Below are 18,961 nucleotides of genomic sequence, written 5' to 3'. Positions count from 1 at the left end.
CTCATGATGAACACCCGGCTTATTTGGTTTTCACTATCTGACCAACAAAACAAATGCAACTGAGGAGGCCATCGCAAGAAATTAAGAAAAAAACATACATTTAAATTGATATATAGAATATATGTTAATGTTTGTTGCCTTCAAACAGTGTATGTGCTACAAGAGATCCTTAGTATTTACATTGCAACACCCATCTCACAGCTCTCCAGTTAAGTTGCTCCATTTTCTATTTGACAATAGCTAAATGGGTTCCTATTGAGGGCTGAGATGAGACATGGGGCAAGAGGCATGGCTCTCCACTGCCTGCAGAACGGTCTGGCTGATAGATGGTTTATTTCCATTTTGCAGAGGATGCTGATAGGTTCTGTGGGCTGTGGCAAAATGGAAAATATACTATTCACTCACAGGCATATCAACTGCAGACTCTCGCCTGACTGAGAGCTATAAAGACGTGTCAAATCAACTGTCGTCAAAGACAAAAAGAGAGACCGATAAGGGAGGGGGACCAAGAGGAGTGCCACAGTAACCAGGAGCTAAGTGGTCGGTTTCACCAAAGGCAAAAATAGAAACAAAGGGTGTGAGATGATATTGTACGATGGTATCGATATATCCAATTGGTTGGTGAGTATTTATGTGTTTGTCTGAAAGGAAACAGTATAAAGAGATGGCAGAGTCTGGGAAGGTCATTTCTTTCTATTCCAGCAACAGCTGATTAAATGGGAGCCTGCATGTAAGTAGGTCACTTATTAAATGGACTCAGATCTTATGTAGCCAGTTTAACATTTGCAGTGCCGTCCTTATGACGGGATACAATGAGCGTGCATGAGGTAACAGCCAGCAATCACGAGCACCATCAGTCTGTAAGAGGAGCACCAACAACAATCTGTTGACCTCTCCACATCTCTGTGGATTTCCTCTTCTCTGTCGCTTCTGTTTGATCCCTATCAAGGTCACTGTCATCCAATGATTCAGGAACATAAAAGAGTCTGTGGGAACACGTTACAGCAGAGAGGATGTCAAGAAAAAAAAATGATTGGGAGCACAGGCTGTACATTAAGATGAGCAAAATATAATCTGCTTGTTTTGTGAGCCTGTGTGTTTTGTAAAATTGGCGGTCTACACTTTCAGGGGACAAGGTGTCCTCTTTTTACAATGAATAACTATTTTCGCCAAACAACTCAGCTGATAGCGTTGGACATTTTGAAATTATAGTGTTGCTCTCATAATGGGCCTAATCTAGCAGCAGCCTTAAACAATCTGCTGCATCAACCCTCGGACAAGAAGGACGCCTAAAGCGCAATAAAAAAATATGTTAATAATTAATATATATGCATAACAAAGAGCTGTTTTAATATGGAACACATTCAAGTCATGTAATTAAGCTGCTGCTGAATGCATATTCAAATGAAATCACATTAAAATAAAATGTTATTTGAAAATTTAACCTGTACAGAGTGGCAAATATGAGGAAGAGAGTGTGAGAAAAAAATTAAAAATCATTTATTAAGTACTACATTATGCAGTTTGCTGCCAAATGCAACATTATTTACTACCAACAAAGACACAGTACTGAAGTTTAACACCTGATATAATCATAAGGACATAGAAGTGTTGCTGGCAAGAGTAGATGATTTTTACATAAAAAGCTATAACAACTATTAGATCATTTTGTTTCACCTTTTCCAGAAAACTAAAGACAAAGTGGAATCTCTAACAGAATGATACATTTACTGCTCTGCTGCAATGTTTTCTCGGGAGAAAATATCAGTAGAGATTATGTTTGAAATTGATCATGGATATGCAGAAGACAGTTGATGGATTGATGGATGGATGGATATTCAAATTTAGAAAATATGTACAATTCGGTATTTTGTATGAAAATTTCTATTACATGAAAATAACCTGCATGCTGTCAACAGAATACAAAAATGATCAGTCTTGATAGTGATTTCAGTGTTTTGATCCTTTCGTTCAGTTAGTTCTGGTTCAAAAATGCCTAATATAATAATTATTTCACCAAAATATTTAAACAATTCCAACTTTTAAGTGCAGTCAAGGCCAAAGAAATTAAATTTGGATCAGCCTTCAGCCGGAGATTATATTTGAATCAATTCATTCCAAAAGTGACAGTAAAAAAAAAAAATTAAAAAAAATAGAAAATCATAAATTCAGCAATAGAACATGCAGGCAAAAAGGGAGTAACAAAAATGTCCACAAACATCTAAGAATTTTATATTTAACTCATTCACATTATTGTAACTGTTAGAACATTGTACATCAAAGATGTTTAATTACATGATGAAAACTTAAATTTCCTCCTACAGAGGTCTGGGCGATAAACCACAAATTAACAAACACTAAAATTTATGACAACCAGTGTCATTTTGCAGCATTTTCGGTGTTTTAAAAAAATTTAAATAAAAGTCATTTTTGGCTGTGCATAGATAGGCTGTGCTTATATCCACATAAGACGCTGCATTACATGTATAATCTATAGTCATGTGACTCCATCCCACCAAGTCTGTAACAAGGAGTGAAGGAGACCATGAAACTGAGAAAATTGATACTGAAGCAGCGGTCACAGAGCTGGTCGAGGAGAAAGAGGAACAGCTCATTCCCAAAATAAATGCAATGCAATACAGAATATCATTTTTGTACTCTGTCTTTGGGTTCAGCAAGGACATTGGAAGATAAGTTATTTTATACTTCTAAACATGTTCAATTGTGTTTATTTGTTCAATAACTTTTAACAAGTAAAAGTACACATTTTCCTCATCTAAGTGCAGGTGCTGTAGCTTTAAAGTCCATTAAGGTGGCAACAAAAATAACTGCAAAAAAACAGTCACACCATTAATATAAACCGGCTGTGAAGTATTTACGCCGGCCTATCACATTCTTTATTTAAAAAGGGGGTAAGGAGAGTCGATTTATTGTTATTGAGGTGACTTGCTCAATCGATCATGATATTGATTTTAGACCATATCACCCAACCTTGATCCCACATGTAAGCATGCCCTCTGCCTGTCGCCCAACCCAACAGTTCCTTCAGCGCACACATCATAAGTTTCTCTCCTGTTGCTACAGGAGGAGTTCTCTTGAGCCAACAGGAGATTCGCTGTATGCAGTCACATTCTCAGGCTTTACCACGCATGTGATGGCAAGAAAGAAAAAGAAAAAAAAACCTCAACAATGCAGCTGAGATGAAAGTAAAAAAAAGTTGGCTGGTGGATTCCGAGGCAAATTAAAGATGGTGTTCAGTTTATTACGTGGCCTTCCTCAGAGCCAACGAGAGCGGAACGTCACAGAGGTACCATGTGAGCCTGAAATTGAAAAACGTGACTTCTCCTTCCACTTTTTATGAAATGCAAATAATTTATCCACTGGGGAACTTCCTCAACTGAAATGTTCTCCATGAAATTGGATGCTGCACAGTAACTAGTTTTTGCATAAACTGATGAATGATCAGAGGCAGGATGTGAGGCATTATGTTTGTCATGGTTAACCCGGCAGTAAAGACTGCTTATTAAGCAAATGAATGGAACATTTCCAGCTACCAGACTCCAACCATGGCAATCCACCTTTTCTGCTCGGTTTTATTTCTCTTTGAGTCACACAAAACCGCTTGATGAAATAAAAAGAGACTTGCAGTTATCTTGTGTTACTTGACAGAAGTGTTAAATTTAGAGCAGATTTTGTGCTGCAAGGTCGAGAAGATTTTATGGTTCTGAAGCTTGCCACCGTCACAAACCAGCTTAGAGGCCACAAATAGATATGTGGGTGAAAGTGAATCGATATGTGGCTTTTCATTATGGTTCCATTTCCCAGTAACCTGTCTGCTTAGAGGACTGGCAGATAGGCTGGAAATTGAGACTCATCAAAGACCTCTTCTGTGACAAGCAGCAGGAAAGCAACAACTTCGACTGTTTCAAGGCAAATGTATCATCTACGTACAAATTTACAACAAGCTTTTTTTATTTAAATCAGTCTAGAAATATTTAGGAAAATGCTTATTTTATGGTTCTGGTAAAACATCTGCGTAAAATGTTCCAAACATGATCTAAACATTGTAATTTACTGTTTGTTTGTTTTCTTTCTTTTGCTTCCCTTTCATTTGGCTTCAGCTAGAGAGAGATTGTGAAGCTGAATAAATAGTTCAAAGTTAAATGTCCCACTCAAACATGTATTACTGACCATTTCCTACCCATGACTAAGTGCATGATTAATTGCATGACTAAAAGAAGGAGAAAGCTTTGACCTTAAAACCAGACTTCTGATGATACAAACGCTAAAAGCTTCCTGATTAACTTCTATTTCAATTTTCTGTCAGCACACTCTGCTCTTGTCACTTTTTACAGAACTGTTTACTAGACGGTACTTAAAGTCCACTAGAATATAATGGATGGGCTACAATAAAAGAAAACTAGTAAGCTTCAAGTAGAAGGAGCTTTAAAAAAACAGATGCTTATAATATTTGTATTGTGCACATCCATAGTACAAATATTTCTTTGCTTGTTTGAGCTGACCATTTGGTTCTGTTGTGCCATTTTTACAGCTTAATTTGACTTAATTTTCCATATTCAGTCAAATATGGAAACTACACCATAGATTATGTGATATAGTTCTGGATAACTACACCACATTATGACACATTCTAAATAAAACCATATGATCAAATTAGTTTTAGATGTACTGTAGAAAAAATAAAAACACATATCCAGAATTTTCTTTTCACTTTATAAAGTGAAGCATAAGAGACGAGGAGTTCTTTGTTCATCTTCTTTGGGTGTGATTCATTTCTATCCTTCATGCTGGGTGACCTCTTTTTTCACCTCCATAAAACTAGCCAGCTATTTTTTTTTCACTGAAACCATTTTTCATCTTCAGGGAATCTAGCAAACTGATTTAACGTTGTCTACACTGAATTGATCTAATGAAGGATTTTCTGGAAATATTCTTCCGTACAAGAAAACTAAAATGCCTAATGCGCCAGAACATATGACTAATGGCTTTTAGCAGTTCAGTGTTTGTGCGAGTGTGTGTGCCGCAGACACCCAATTTGTACAAGCTTTTGTTTAAGCTTTTCACCGTAGCACGATGAGTCAACGGCAAGATTTTGGGAAGTGCAGCCCTTCATGATTAATTATACTCTCTTGCTTTTTAATTGAGAGACCAATGAATGCATATCCGTCCAATACATCTGGATAGCCACTACTGATTGTAACTATATTCTAATTAGACAGAAACCCATTCATTGTCTCACAACTATTGTATCTACGCTTCATTAAACCCCACCTTTATTAAATTCAATTATGTAATGTATAATTATGAGCTTTCTTTGAACTTCAGGAGCCATTTGTAAAGAGGTGCACTGATGGAAAACCACATTTGGAATTTCGAGGATGAGGTGCTTTCAATCTATCATTTGACAATGGAAAGAGTGTGGCACCTAAACGAACATGAAAACATTCATCAGAAGCAGATAAGAGGTCAATATAAAATGTTGGAGCTGCAGAGATCCACAGCGCAGGTGAATCTGTCGACAGATCAACTACTTGTTATGAACCTCACAAATCTGGTGAGGCTGTTGACTTTTGGAAAGAAAACAAGTTTTATTTGTTTTATTTAAAAAATAAAATCCAGATATGAAGTTTGCAACAAGCTATGTAGGGGTAGCAGTTTCAAAACAACGGCTTAACACCTTCAGGCCAACTGTAAAACCACATGTTTACTTCAAAACTAATACCATGAAAACACCATATCAACTGTAAAAGATGTTGGTAGCATTAATAACTTGTTACAATCTGCTGGGTTTCCTTAGAAACATTGTGAATTGGCGCCATATAAATAAGGCCGAATTGCATTGAATTCTGTTTTTGATGTTTGAGGGTCGTAATTCAGCAGGACAGGGACACTGCTCAGGGCTGACGGAGAGATGAATAGAGCTAGGAAAAGTGCAAATCTAGCTGAAATAAAAAGATCTAAAACGATGGAAGGCTCAGCATCCAGGAGAACAAGAAACCTAAAAACATACAACCTTAGAAATGACCTATAAACTAACCCAGTTGAGAGGTTTTGCATTTTTGGTAAGAAAATGCTTTTGCAAGACATTTTGTATGAACTCTGACCAAAAAAGGTGGAAAGTGAAAGAGAACAGACTACCGTATATAAATCTATCTCCTCTAGGGGAGACGATACACTTCAGCACAAAACCACCAAAAGCATTTAGGTGTGCGTTTTTTGAGAGAGCTACCTTTCCACGTAACAAGTGCCTTTATTAGCCAGCACTTGCACTGCATTTCTGCTTCCTCTCGCTTTCCATTCACAGTAGTCAAGTTGCAGAGTGGGTAGACAGAGAATAATGACGTTGAGCATGCACAACAACTGCTTCCCGAGGAGAGGGCCCCAGGGAGCATTTTTGCAGTATTATGCAGTCAGCCATAACTAAAACATCATTACCACCCCGTTCACAGTCCGGAGTAAGAGTGCAGACTGGAAGCAGAGAGGAGGCGGATGGACTTATGAAGTTAATGACCGTTTTTATTACCAAAGAAACTCCACTGGCTATTTTCTCAGGTAATCACAAATTGTTTTATTTTAGGTCATTTAGTGGTCATTTTCAACACCTTAAAAATCACTCTCACCATCTAGAAGAAAATCAGGGAAAAGGAAAGAATGAATGGAGGAGATGGAACCAAGCAGTGTTTGATGGATGTGTAAAATTACACAAGCGCCATCTTACCCATAATGATAATAATTAAAACTTGTGAACTGATTAAGAAGTAACCTAAACACAAGGTTAATTGGTAAAACATATTAATGGGATAACTGACAGAAATAAGCTGCATTTCATACTTTCACATAACCCAATATGAGTTTGAGAAAAATGGTTCAAGTTGACAGAAAATAAAGGAACAAATCATCTCTGATACATCACCAATATAGTAAAATTTCATAATGACGCCATAAAAATGTACCTGCTCATGGGTTACAGACGCAGGTGCTGAGGGGGAGAAGTGAGAAGTTTGCTAGATTAGCAAATTAAATTACCTCCTTCAACTTTTTAGAGTTTTCTTGTTAATGAGCTTTTTCTGCACATTTGCAACAGATAAGTTAAAAATCTCAGCATAAACAGCTGGGAGCAGTTAGGCTATTTAACCAAGGTATCATAGATGGGATGTTTGTTGGTTTCATTCACCTAAAACAGGTAAATAAAATATTCTCCAAAGCGATCATTATGCAAAGTAACGGAAATACAATCATATTAATCATTCTGTGTCATATGATTGATATTTTTAATGCCTCTTTATCTTGAGTTTTTTACTCATGTATTCTAACTGAAGCATGGATTGTAGCTACAAAACAATATTATGAGTCAAACGATACTGAAGCAGATATGCCAATACTTAAGAGTGAACTTTTTCATAAAGTTGACCGTTTTAATCTGTTCTTATTGCAATGTTTCTCAAACTGTAGTCCAGTCGTCACCAACCTTTTCAATTTGAAGAGCCACTTTTGCTACAAAATAAAATTTGTCTAGAGTAAAAAAGACTTTGATCATATGTACTAAATTAAATGTTTTATTTTAAAAGGAGAAGGAAATTAAATTTGGACAAAATTCCAAATTTAGAAAAGCTTGAAGCAAATAACACTTTTATAAGTTTTGGTGCCTTCTATTGCAGATATTCTAACAGATATTGCATATAAACATACAGAAGAACTGCAAAAGAGCCCTTTTAAATTTTTTTTATTAAGAAAACAATTTAGATACTGCAACAAACTCCTTAATGTGCCTATTGACAAATGTTATCAGAGTTGCTATATGAGTTCTATTATTGGTTAAAATTGTGTGGTTACATAATTGTACCTGCTGTTTAACAAATAGATCATTAAATATGTTTGTATGCCATTTTGAATTATTGATCTTGGCTTAATAAGAAAAGTCTTTTGGGAATTTTTTTAATAACATTTAAGAGTTGGTGCCGATTATTTTCCTACAAATCATTTAGATTAATTATCTACAATATACATCTGGTAATATAAAACAGTTAAAACAGTTCCTGCTTGAGATGTTTTTTTTTTCTCTTCACAAAGATCTGTAAAATTATTCTCACCTTGTTTTTTTCTTTTGAAAAAAAAGTTCTTATGTTCAATTCTGTACGCCTGAACCAGCTATTAGCTGTCAGCCTCCCTGTTGAGCCATTGACTTTCTCCTGCCAGAACTAAAAAGCAGTATTTAATTATGCACATAAGGAAAACTAGTCTCTCATTAAAAACTACAGCAGCTAAACTGAACTGGCACGTTAATGAGCAAGTTGCATACAGAAATGGAAAAATTGCAGAGGCTAAAAACCATTGGGTGAAGTAGAAGGAAATAACAGCCTGGTAATGATAATTTAAGCAGTTGCTCTATAAGAATTACCATTAATAGTGCCCAGTAAAAGCAAAGTGCTCTGGCAGTTTAAGTAAACAATATTTAGCTCATCTTATCATTAAAATTGCACCTGAATTTTAACTGAATTCCTTAAATAAATAAAGTCCACCTTCCCTTTAAATCTTGAATGCATTTAATTTTCTTCCATCTCCCTTAAACTGCTAAGAAGCAGAAAAAAGGAAAAAAATTAAAAAAGGTAGTTAACCAGAGCTGAAATCGTTTATATTTTCATGTTTATAAAGTGCATAGTGCAGTGATACACCCCTGCTAACATAAACCCTTCCACCTGGTGCATTGTGTGCCTTGTCCGGGTTGTAATCTCGCCGTGTAATGAAGGTTGTAAATCAGCACCTTGGACAGCGTTTTCAGTACCAGGGGATAGCGGACAGCAACAACAGCTGACATTCCTCCTTACTGGAGCTACCCTGCATCACGCTGATGACTAAACAGAGTTATTCAGGCTGTTGCACAGCTAGCTTAGAAGAGCTATGATTCAAAGGAAAGGGGTAAAGAGGTTGAGTTTGTTTCTGTGTGAAGGATGTCCTATTTAAGAGATATACTGCTGCTGCAGAGTGACAAAAAAAAAGATATGCTGTGAAGAGGGTGAGTAAGAAGCAAATTTCTCCTTCTAACTGTCCCAGCATGGCTGAGTGCACATGCATAGGTGATATCAAAGCACTGAACTAAACCAAATTAAGAAGAAAACGGCTGATTTTAAATCTTAAATCGTCCTGATATTTAGATGAAGCTGCAGAAGTGATGAGCTACAAGCACACACACTTTTCAGCACCTTTAGTAATTGCTCAACAAGAACATGGATGTTAACTTCAAAGTACCCATCAGCACACACATACTTAAATCCAAAACAGAAACAGGACACACACACAGAGCAATGCACCTCCAGTTTAACACTTCAGTATGAACCTATAAGGCTGTGTGTGAAGCTTGGTAACCTGGCCTAGAAGTTTCCAGAGTCAAACTCTTGCTGTTCCTAATTAATAACACATTATTGTAATTCCACTTATAAAAAACGAATGATGTCTGCATTAAGTTAAATATTCATGTTCCCAGAGCTGGTCTATTTTTATCATTAAGCCCTCACAGGTAGAAGAGCCTGCATAGTGACTGTTCTCTCATCCGCAGCCCGTCTCTTCAATGCATTCCTTGGAGTCCAGGACTGACAACCAAAGGAAGGCTTGTGCATGACGAAGAGCGGGAGAGAAGAAAAGTGAGACTGCAGTGCAGATTGATTTGGAGAGCAGAGAGGGAGACGAAAGGTTTTAACATTTACTGTACAGTTTGAGGAGAACAATGTGTAAAGTAAAACCAGACAACAGCTAGCGAAGACTTGTGATTTAAAGTGGGAATGTTGAGTGTTTTAGCAACAACAAGTTTAATGTCCAGCAGATCTGTGAAGGTGAGCATGGTCTGCTTAGCTATCCACACAAACCAGCAGAACCACAGGTTCGCTCCTGAATCCCTGCAGAGAGTCAGTGGTGGGAGGAGGAAAGGGGATTGGATGGAGGGCTGACTTTGACAGCTGGGGGTGATGGGATTAGCAGAAATGGTGGCTTGGTATCTGTTGTTGTGTTATTCAGTGTGTGTGCGGGCATGTGTGTGGGTGTGTGTGCATGTGGAGATACCAATACAGTCTGTTGTCAGGGAATATTTAAGTTGCCATTAAGAATTTGACAGCTCTGCTTTATTCTCCGTTATGTGTGCATGTGTGTTTATTTGCGTGTATTAGAGAGTGTGTGCATGTGTTATTAAAAGCTTTAACACCCTTATGCTCACAATCCATGGTATGAAGTGTGCACATTACTATTCCTGTCACAACAGCCTTGCAGTAGAAGAAGCAGTGGTAGTGGAGGCAAGCAGACCATCCGCTGTAGAAGCTAACGTTGACACTCTCACACACCAGCGCTCTTCAATCCAATCAGGTTGTGTGTGTGTGTGTCTACATCTTGCATGTCCTTTTTATTTTTCATAAGTAGGACATATTTACTCTCCCTCCATGCTGTTGCATCGGGCATGGCACAGCACTGTGATGTGATGCATCAACATGTCCAACCTCCCTGATTTCTCCGAGTGACCGCATGACAAATCTCATCACTCACCCTGGCTCTGCGCTCCCCCGTCCCCCTCCTCTGTGTCGGTCAGGTTGTTAAGCATCCCGGCTCCTCTGCGATGCTCCTTGTTCTGCTGCTGCAGAGCGATGTCACCGATCGAGCTCTCGGCGGCTCTCCCCGCTCTCCACGCGCTGTGATGCGGCCACAGAAATTGCAGGGAAGCGGCGCAGAAAATGTGCCGGGGGATCCTCCTCACTCCTCTTCACTCCTTGCCGCCTGTAGGATGCAACGAAGAGAGGAGAGAGAGAGGAGAGGGGGGGATTTTTTTTTCCTCTATGTGGATCCTCCTCTTGACGTCTCTTCTCTAGCTTGCAAGCGTGACTCTGTTGAGCTCTCTCTCCAGAAGGAGGAGGAGGACGATGGGGGAGGAAGAGGGAAGGTGAAGCTGCAGGAGTTTGGTGTATGATGGAACGCCTCAAAGCTGCGCATTTGCTCTCCCTTTTTTGTTTTCCCCAATTTCCTTCTCTTTGTCCCTTTTTCAGCTTTTTTTTCCCCCTCCGGTTCTTAATATCACTCAAAACAACAATATTCTCAGACGATGCTGCTCTCTCGATGTAGGCGCCAAGCTGATTGCATATTCAAGCAGTTGTGTGATTTTCTAAATATCCACTTCTGTCCTTTTTCTCTGCCTCCTTCTTCTCATCACCTCTGTCAGACAAATCTGTGATTGAAGAGGCAGAGTGAGTAGCCAGTAGCCTCACCGCTCTGATGTTCTCCATCTACAGATGTGCTTCATGGTTTGGCTTCTCTTCCTGTGCTTTGAAATGAGCGACTGCACACACTTCAAATTTAATGTCAAATGCAAATTGACTTTTTCTTTTTTTTTCCTTTAGGAGAAAGACAAGCCATAAGAGTTATGATAAACATGGAAAGCCTTGTACTCAGACGTGCACACACAGATTAATTCAGCAACTGGTTATCTCAGTCCTTCTTTGGAGCATTTAGTTCCAGCTGAGAGGACCGGCGCGCCGTATGTTGGCAGCTCAGCTTTGGAGCCCCGCTGGAAATTAGACCATCCTCATTTTGATCCATGCAGATTCACTCTGATCTGGTACACTGTGTACTGAGCGCAGAGAAGTGAGCAGCACGGAGATGCTGGATGAGTGAGGTTCTGTGTTTTCTGCAGCGGTTCTGTTTATGTTGAATGAATCGTGCTTTTGGTCATGCTGGCATTGATGCACAGAGTAGACTGCAACCACGAGACGGAGAATGCAACTCTGGACTCCCACAGTTGTTGACACTGTATGAAATATAACCGGTTTCACAATGGTACAATAATTTCAACCAACAACCATGCCTTGAAGCTTAGTCATACGTTTTTACTCAGATGTTTGTGTTCTCCTTCTGCAGTTGGACTAACCTTTATGCCAGATGTGTGTGTGCAGCAGCAGGAGGTCCAGACAAATTAAATTATAATATTGAAGGTAAAATTATCCTTTGGATTTGCAGAGCTAAAGCATTCATGCCTTAAATATCCTGATCATCATGTAAATTATGCAAAAATATAGATTAAAACATCTTTCACTTTTTTGAATCTGCACATGTTCAAGATGTGATATTAGATTATTCCTATAATTTTTGTTCAGATTCAGGATGAATAAGGGAATTCCATCATTGTTTTGTTTTAATACTTTTTCACTTTGTTTCCTGTAGGCAAGCACCAATCCACTTTTTTCACTTCCAATATAATAAAGCCATCTGAGGTTTAGCATCAGCCGATACCGATTCAATCCAATTCAGAAAAGCAGCACTGACTTGACTTAAAATGTTTCTTTTTTTAAACACAGACGCAAATGTACTGAATAACAAATTCATTTGATAACTCTGCAGCAGTGCAATACACTTCAATATACCAATATCTTCACAAGCTTGGCCAAACATGTAATTAATTTGTTCAGTCTGTGCAATTAGGAAAATAACAGCCAATGTAAAATAAATAATAAAGAAACTGAAGCTAATAGACTGAATAGATCTGTCCTTACCATGTCATCTGCTTGACTGATTGATAAGCTGTTTGTATTTCGTATTTCACATTTATTGGTTGTAATCAATAATTTTTTGAGCTAATGTTGCGTTTCTATATCTCCAACTGACTCATTTACTAGGATTCAGAATCCATAAAAAATGTGCCAAAATTGATTTTAAAGAATTTGAAAAAATACATCAAATCTGCTGTCTGACAGCCTTGTAACTATATGGAAAGCACCAAAACAAAGAGGGAACTAAAAAAAATTAAAGAGATCCAAGTAGCCCATCTTCTTTCAATGACAATATTGTTTTTAACCATGTGTAAGATCTGCAAAATGAATATTGAACATTTTGGAAACAATGTATGCACAGAGCTAAGCTATAGCAGAGCCATGGACAATCATTGACAGAATGCATTAAGTTGCTGTCATGAGTTTGATATCTCGTTATTTGTGATTTACAATCATTTGAATTCAAATGTCAACTGAACAATCGTATCTAACAAAAAGGCCATCAAGTACATATCTTAGTTATCTTATGATCTTTGTGATATTTATTATGCTTATTTTTTTAAATATATCACACAGTGCAAAATGTCCTAAATTGAGCAAGTAAAGCAACATGACAAAAAGTAAGTAGTTGAGGATGTTGAAGTAATGCACTGCACATTGCTGCTGCTGCAATACTGCATCACTACTGCAGCTGTTCACATCTCTCCCCAAAACAGAGAGAGTAATTATCTCTGCTGATGTGTGTGCAGGTGTACATAGTCAAGAAAACAAGAATCAACTGTAGCCACTGAGTTTGTACACACAGATTAATATTCAGTGCAAGCTAGCTGACTCAAATTAAAATTTATTTTGCCCTAAACAAGCTGACGTTAACCAACTGACTGCCAAATCTCTGTAATATTCTTTGATTGAGATGGACGGAAGGCCAGCAGCCAGCCAACAGTTAATTACAAAGTTTATGCTTTACACGGCTGAGCGGTATTAGATCTAGTTTAATTACAATGACCTTGAAAAATCAGCTTTTTTACACCTTATGAGTTTAAGGGTGTTTAGAGAATGATATTTAAAATACATTATGAAAAAAAGAAAGGAACAAAGTGTCTTCATGTGAGCAACAATAAACTAATCCTATCTGCAAATGTTTTAGTTTTTGAACCAAAATCTTACATGTGTCAAACTCCAGTCCCCGGAGGCCGGTGACTTGCAAACTTTAGATGTTTCCCTGGTTCATCACACCTGAATCAAACAGCTGATTTATCGCCTCAGGATGCAGTTAAGTTCTTCACAGTCCTGCTAATGACCTGAATATTTGAGTCAGGTGTGCTGTAGCAGAGATACATCAAAAAGTTTCAGGACATTGGCCCCTGAGGTCTGGAGTTTGACTCGTGATATAAAGGATAGCTCACAAATTTATCATACAAATAATTGTTTATAGGGCTAAAATTGGAATAATAATAACGGTTAAAAAAAAATAACAACAACAAAAACAAGTTTACCAGCACATTGACAATTCAACCTTCAATTTAATTAAATTAAAAAGAAACAATTTATTCCCAGGAGGAATTAAAGGAGGCACATATTCACAAATATGCACTAATTAAATGATTTTCAAATCTCAGGAAAATATACAAAAACATATTTGTTCAAATTTTAGAACAAAATGAATCATTTAACTTTCCAAAAGGAAAGAAAAATGAGGCCAGCTGAGTGAGCCATAAATGTGGAAAATGAAGAAAGAATAAAGAATATAGTTTGCAAACCAAGAAATATTAAACTACTTTTAAAAGCTTTGTACCATTGTATGTTCTGTGGTTGTAGATATTCTAAGAATATACAGAAGTACAGTTAAAAACAGTTTCCCATTGCCTATTTAATTAAAAACATTTCTTATTTGGTTTTATAAGAGTCGCAGTGGAGGGGCCAAGGAGCCACATGTCTCCACAGGTCGCAGCTTTAAACTGATCAAACTATGGCTAACATATACAGGTACATATCTAAAATTTGATGTTCAATTATTAACCCCTAAAAAGAGATGCCAAAGCTTGGGAACACAAGTACAAGATTTAAAATTCCTGTTGGGACTCCAGTCCATTGAGTGGCAGTAAAAAAAACAACCTTTGATTTAATTTGCCACCTGCCATTATAACAACAAAGCAATAATTTACATGTTCAGCTGAACCCAAATAGTACACCACATAAAAAGCAACACTTATTCATCATTTCAGCACCTGATGCCAAGTTTTAGTTTTTATTCCATCAAAATATTTCTTTAGGCACTTTCCTATTGTAAGTGTTTGCAAATCCAACACCGACGTTTGTGGAAGAAAAAAAAAGGCAAACAAAATACTCCAATTATTACATTATTCAATGATCTAATCACACACATAGTTTTGTTGTTCAATCAATTCAAAGAAAACAAAGTTTATGAGTAATAAAATTGCCAAACTTTGACATTTCTTCCTCTTCTCGGTTAAATTTCCCAGTGTTACAGTTCAGTTTTTCTCTGGCTGTTATTCAGTGCACAGACTGCTGACTCAACCAAGCTTCAAAAAGGCACCCTAAATGACATGGCTTGCTGACAACTTATCAGTATCTTGTCCATAAACAGAGTCGTGTTATGGGATTAGCACAAACCCTTACAACAATGGGCCAGTGCCAAGAGGAATTCTTTGGTACTGGGTGAAAGAAAACATATAAGCTAAAGCAGATGGATGTCATACACATAAAAATTTAAGTTTATTTGAGGAGTGTAAAGAGATGTTTGTGAAACTATAAAGCTTCTATATGACCCGGCGCTTTAAATCGAGTGTAATAACGACGGAGTGCTTTCAGCATCAATGTTTATGTATGACTCGTCTGAAGCTGTTGTGTCCTTGCATGATTAAGTGCATGTACGCCTGCTTTTCAATGTTGTTTGATGTTGCTGTGTATTTCCCAGAAACACCAAATATTCATTAAGAGAAAATTAATCAGAAAAATGTTTTTAAGCCACTGAACGCTGGCTCAAATGTCCTACGACTTTGGCAAAACTCTCAGCAGAGGCTGGACTGTATAAAATCTGCTGATTTATGCTGAAGTACATGAAGCTTTAACAATGTTTGCTTTGATCAAGAGCTTACAGGTAAAGCAGGAACACATCCACAATGCTGTTAGAAAAGACAAGGCAGAAAGGAGATTCAGCTGCAGTGACTATATGTTGCCATAAAAGGGTTACAAATGTTAGAAGGTAGAAGATATTAAAAAGAAAATAAGGCAGGTTGGAAATTAGATGAGATTTGCTCAGAAAAGAACAGAAAATCCAGTTTGTTTGTGCAATTCTCTACAAAAATATAACATCGATCTAGCTGCATTTCGGTAAATGCAGCTAGATCTGATAGCAGACATTATATTGGCTGATTTATCTGACAGATTCCAACTATGCACACTTGCAATTTGTCAGTCTTGAGGTATTTGCTGCTTATAGCAGTGTTGTGCTGCATCACAGATTTTATTCATATTGGCACCATAAATGAACTGGTTATTCATAGTGTAACACAGCATTCTGGGATGTCTGAAAATGGGAAAGGCCTTCATTTAATTATGGTTATTAAAAACTCTGCTGGAAAGTTTATGCCTGCAGTTCTCAGACAGTGGTGAGGATCAGTGACATCGCAACCAGACTGACTCCATGAACCTGCTCACTCAGATGAAGGCAGCTGGCTCCCAACTGAGAGTCCTCTACTGTGCCACAAAAATAGTAAAATAAAAAATTTTTTTAAAAAGTTGAATCATGCCAACACTGAACAACCCAGAGAGGCAGAATGACAGTCTGTGAATAGAGAAGGGAAAAGACCAAAGGAGGGTTCAGGGCCTCATAAGTACTTAAGTTTATTCTTCCATATTATAAAATTATATTACACCAGAGCAGGGGTCGATCTGTGGCTCTCTGGACCTCCTGCAACAGCTCTTAATAATATTTGGCTAAAAATGATAAAGAATGAACAAAATCTTATAAATATAGACTTAATAAACAATGGCAAATTTTATAGTTTTCCCATTTTTTATTGCATGTCCACAGCAGAATGAGACTAAAAAGTACCAGTAATATATTAGTTCTATTTTACTTATTAAATTGGAAAATGTAACTTTTACAACATATTTAGCAGTAGGCTACATCCATGTTTTTCCTTTTTTCAAAACCTAGAAACAGGAAGTAAAAGTTGCCTTTTTCTGAAAGGTCATGTATAATTTGTGGCATTAAATGACTTTTATTTAGCTGAACTGAGAGCAAAATATTTGCATTTTTAATGTTGCAGACACTTATGCAGGAGAGATGTCCAATTCGTATAGAATACTCCATACAAGCTATGAAGTGTTTTAAGTTTTTCTATGAGAGAGACCTTTACAAATTTCCATTTTCATTCTGGTGAATAATTATTCTTATTTTTAGTAGCTCTAACATATGTCTCTATCACTCAAATTGTTTACATTTTAGCTTGTTGTATGCTAGTGTAAAGTAATTAACATCTCATATAAAGAACATGGCTGTATTTACAAAGTATCTCCTAGTGATGTCATTTTAAAAAAGAGTTTTCTTAGCATTTCACCTTGATAAGGTAAAAGTTATGCACACAGCACCTTAGGCCTTAAGGAAGCGCCAATAGATAACACAGAAATTATAAGATGCATTCAAGGTACACAAGTGGGTTTTGAAACTGAGATTAAGAAGTAATTTTTTTATTCGGATTATTCATAAACACAGTATAAAATCTATTTACATTTTTTTCCACACTTCACTTAAAATCTGACTATTTTAAAATCATAATAACAAAATGTATTTTTATATGCAGCCTTTACTATGATGAAAACTTCTACATAATTCATATGTTTAGGTTGATGATACAAAAACAATTTCAACATAATTTCAATTAGCACACAGTCTTTGTAGAATCACCTTCTTATTTCAAGTGTTATTTTAGAAAAAGCAGAAAATGTTGGTATATTTAGGGCTTATAAGCAGCAAAATTCAGTTTGCCAGGTGTGTTAATTTTCTAAAACCTTGACTGATGCACAGGTTCTGTTCCAAATTTCTCATTACAATGGACCCCCACCTATTTGTGGTTCAGTATTCATGGATTCACATATTTCTGCTGAAAGGGACTCCAAGTTAGTTGCGGAAAGTCTGCCTATTCACAATATCTTTTTTTTGTAGAGCAAAATATTCAAAAGAAAATGATTGTTAGATTGTGCAGAAGTGTTTCCACGGTGCTTATTAATGCATATTAAGATATATTTGGTGTTTGAAGCATTAAAATAGGTAGTAATGAGCATTTTAAGAGGCAGTTTCAAGTATTTGCTGGTTTTAGCTCTTCGTGGACAGCTGTGGTCCCCAACTGTTCCCACTACTAGGGGTCTATTGTACTCAGAAATACACCACCTATTTCTAGCATCAAAGTGTAAAATTTTCTCTGGACTTTGTTATGTCAATGACTCTGTTTCTCAGATGAATCTGTAGAGAGAATGTATGTGTTTGACATCTTCTGGTTGGACTGATCTTTCTCCAAGCACATGCATGTGATGCAATGATCACTTCACGCAGATAAAGGTTTTTAGGGGAGGCTTTGAGTGTGAGCACTGCAAATGTGCAGTCTCTACAACAAAATCACATCACAGCAGACCTCAGTTCCAAGCAGATTGGTACCAGAGCTTCACACTGCAACACATTGTTTCACTGAACAATGTTATGCTGCTCAAGCTGCTTCAGATATCAAAGGATGAGATAGAGCAAGGACAAACTGTTCCAACCTGCAGTCTCAGTGACAATGCCTCGTCTCCTCTTGTGGCTTCCTGGCTTCCTGCCAGATCATTATGGTCTGTCTGTGCACCTTCAGTAGCTGACAAGGGCATACTGCATTTTTACACAAGTTTTTGGCAGAAGAAAAAAAACTAAAGATATGGACACACACTTGAGCTTGAAGTGGAGACACAGAAAAAGAGACAAAGAGACAAGTAATAGAATTCACAAACTAGTTCAAAGCCTTTAAAATCTCACTATGACTATTAAACACATTTAAAAGCTTTATTTGATCTTAGAGACGAAAGCTGTTTCTTTCAATAAAGATCACTGGGAAATATGACCACTGTAGAGGGAATAAATATAAATAAATCTAGTTGCCAAAAAGATCATCATAAGCTAAATCTGCAGTGTAGGACTTAAACACATTCAACTGAAGCAGGATTATCATTAATAATGCAATGTGTTTTTCTGTTTGAGCTGTTTTTAGAAAGAAATATGAGCATATCTTTAATTATGTGTGTCTGATTGGCACCAAGTCTCATTACTGAGCCACAGTGCAAGAACCAGAGAACGCAGTTACTACAAAACCAAAGCACTTGTGTTGAAGGGTTCAGCTTGATTAGATTTTAGCTTCACTTTTCTCTCT

At 37.1% G+C, this 18,961-nt stretch overlaps 1 protein-coding gene across 3 annotated transcripts in view; it reads right to left on the bottom strand.

The window, feature by feature from the left end:
- The window catches only part of slc12a5a (solute carrier family 12 member 5a), a 151,934-nt gene that overhangs the window by 84,248 nt on the left and 48,725 nt on the right, over positions 1 to 18,961 (bottom strand). Inside the window, exon 1 of one of the 3 annotated variants that reach the window (XM_028002911.1) lies at positions 10,549 to 10,965. The exons of the other annotated variants lie outside the window; for them this stretch is intronic. Within the exon in view, the coding sequence (XP_027858712.1) occupies positions 10,549 to 10,603 (55 nt within the window). The 5' untranslated portion in view covers positions 10,604 to 10,965. Of the gene's footprint in view, positions 1 to 10,548; positions 10,966 to 18,961 lie in introns of those variants that run through there. 3 annotated transcript variants of the gene reach the window in all.

Source organism: Xiphophorus couchianus, chromosome 20 (assembly GCF_001444195.1).
Source record: "Xiphophorus couchianus chromosome 20, X_couchianus-1.0, whole genome shotgun sequence".
NCBI classification, from domain to species: Eukaryota; Metazoa; Chordata; class Actinopteri; order Cyprinodontiformes; family Poeciliidae; genus Xiphophorus; species Xiphophorus couchianus.
This window is presented reverse-complemented; position numbering and strand designations above follow the sequence as displayed.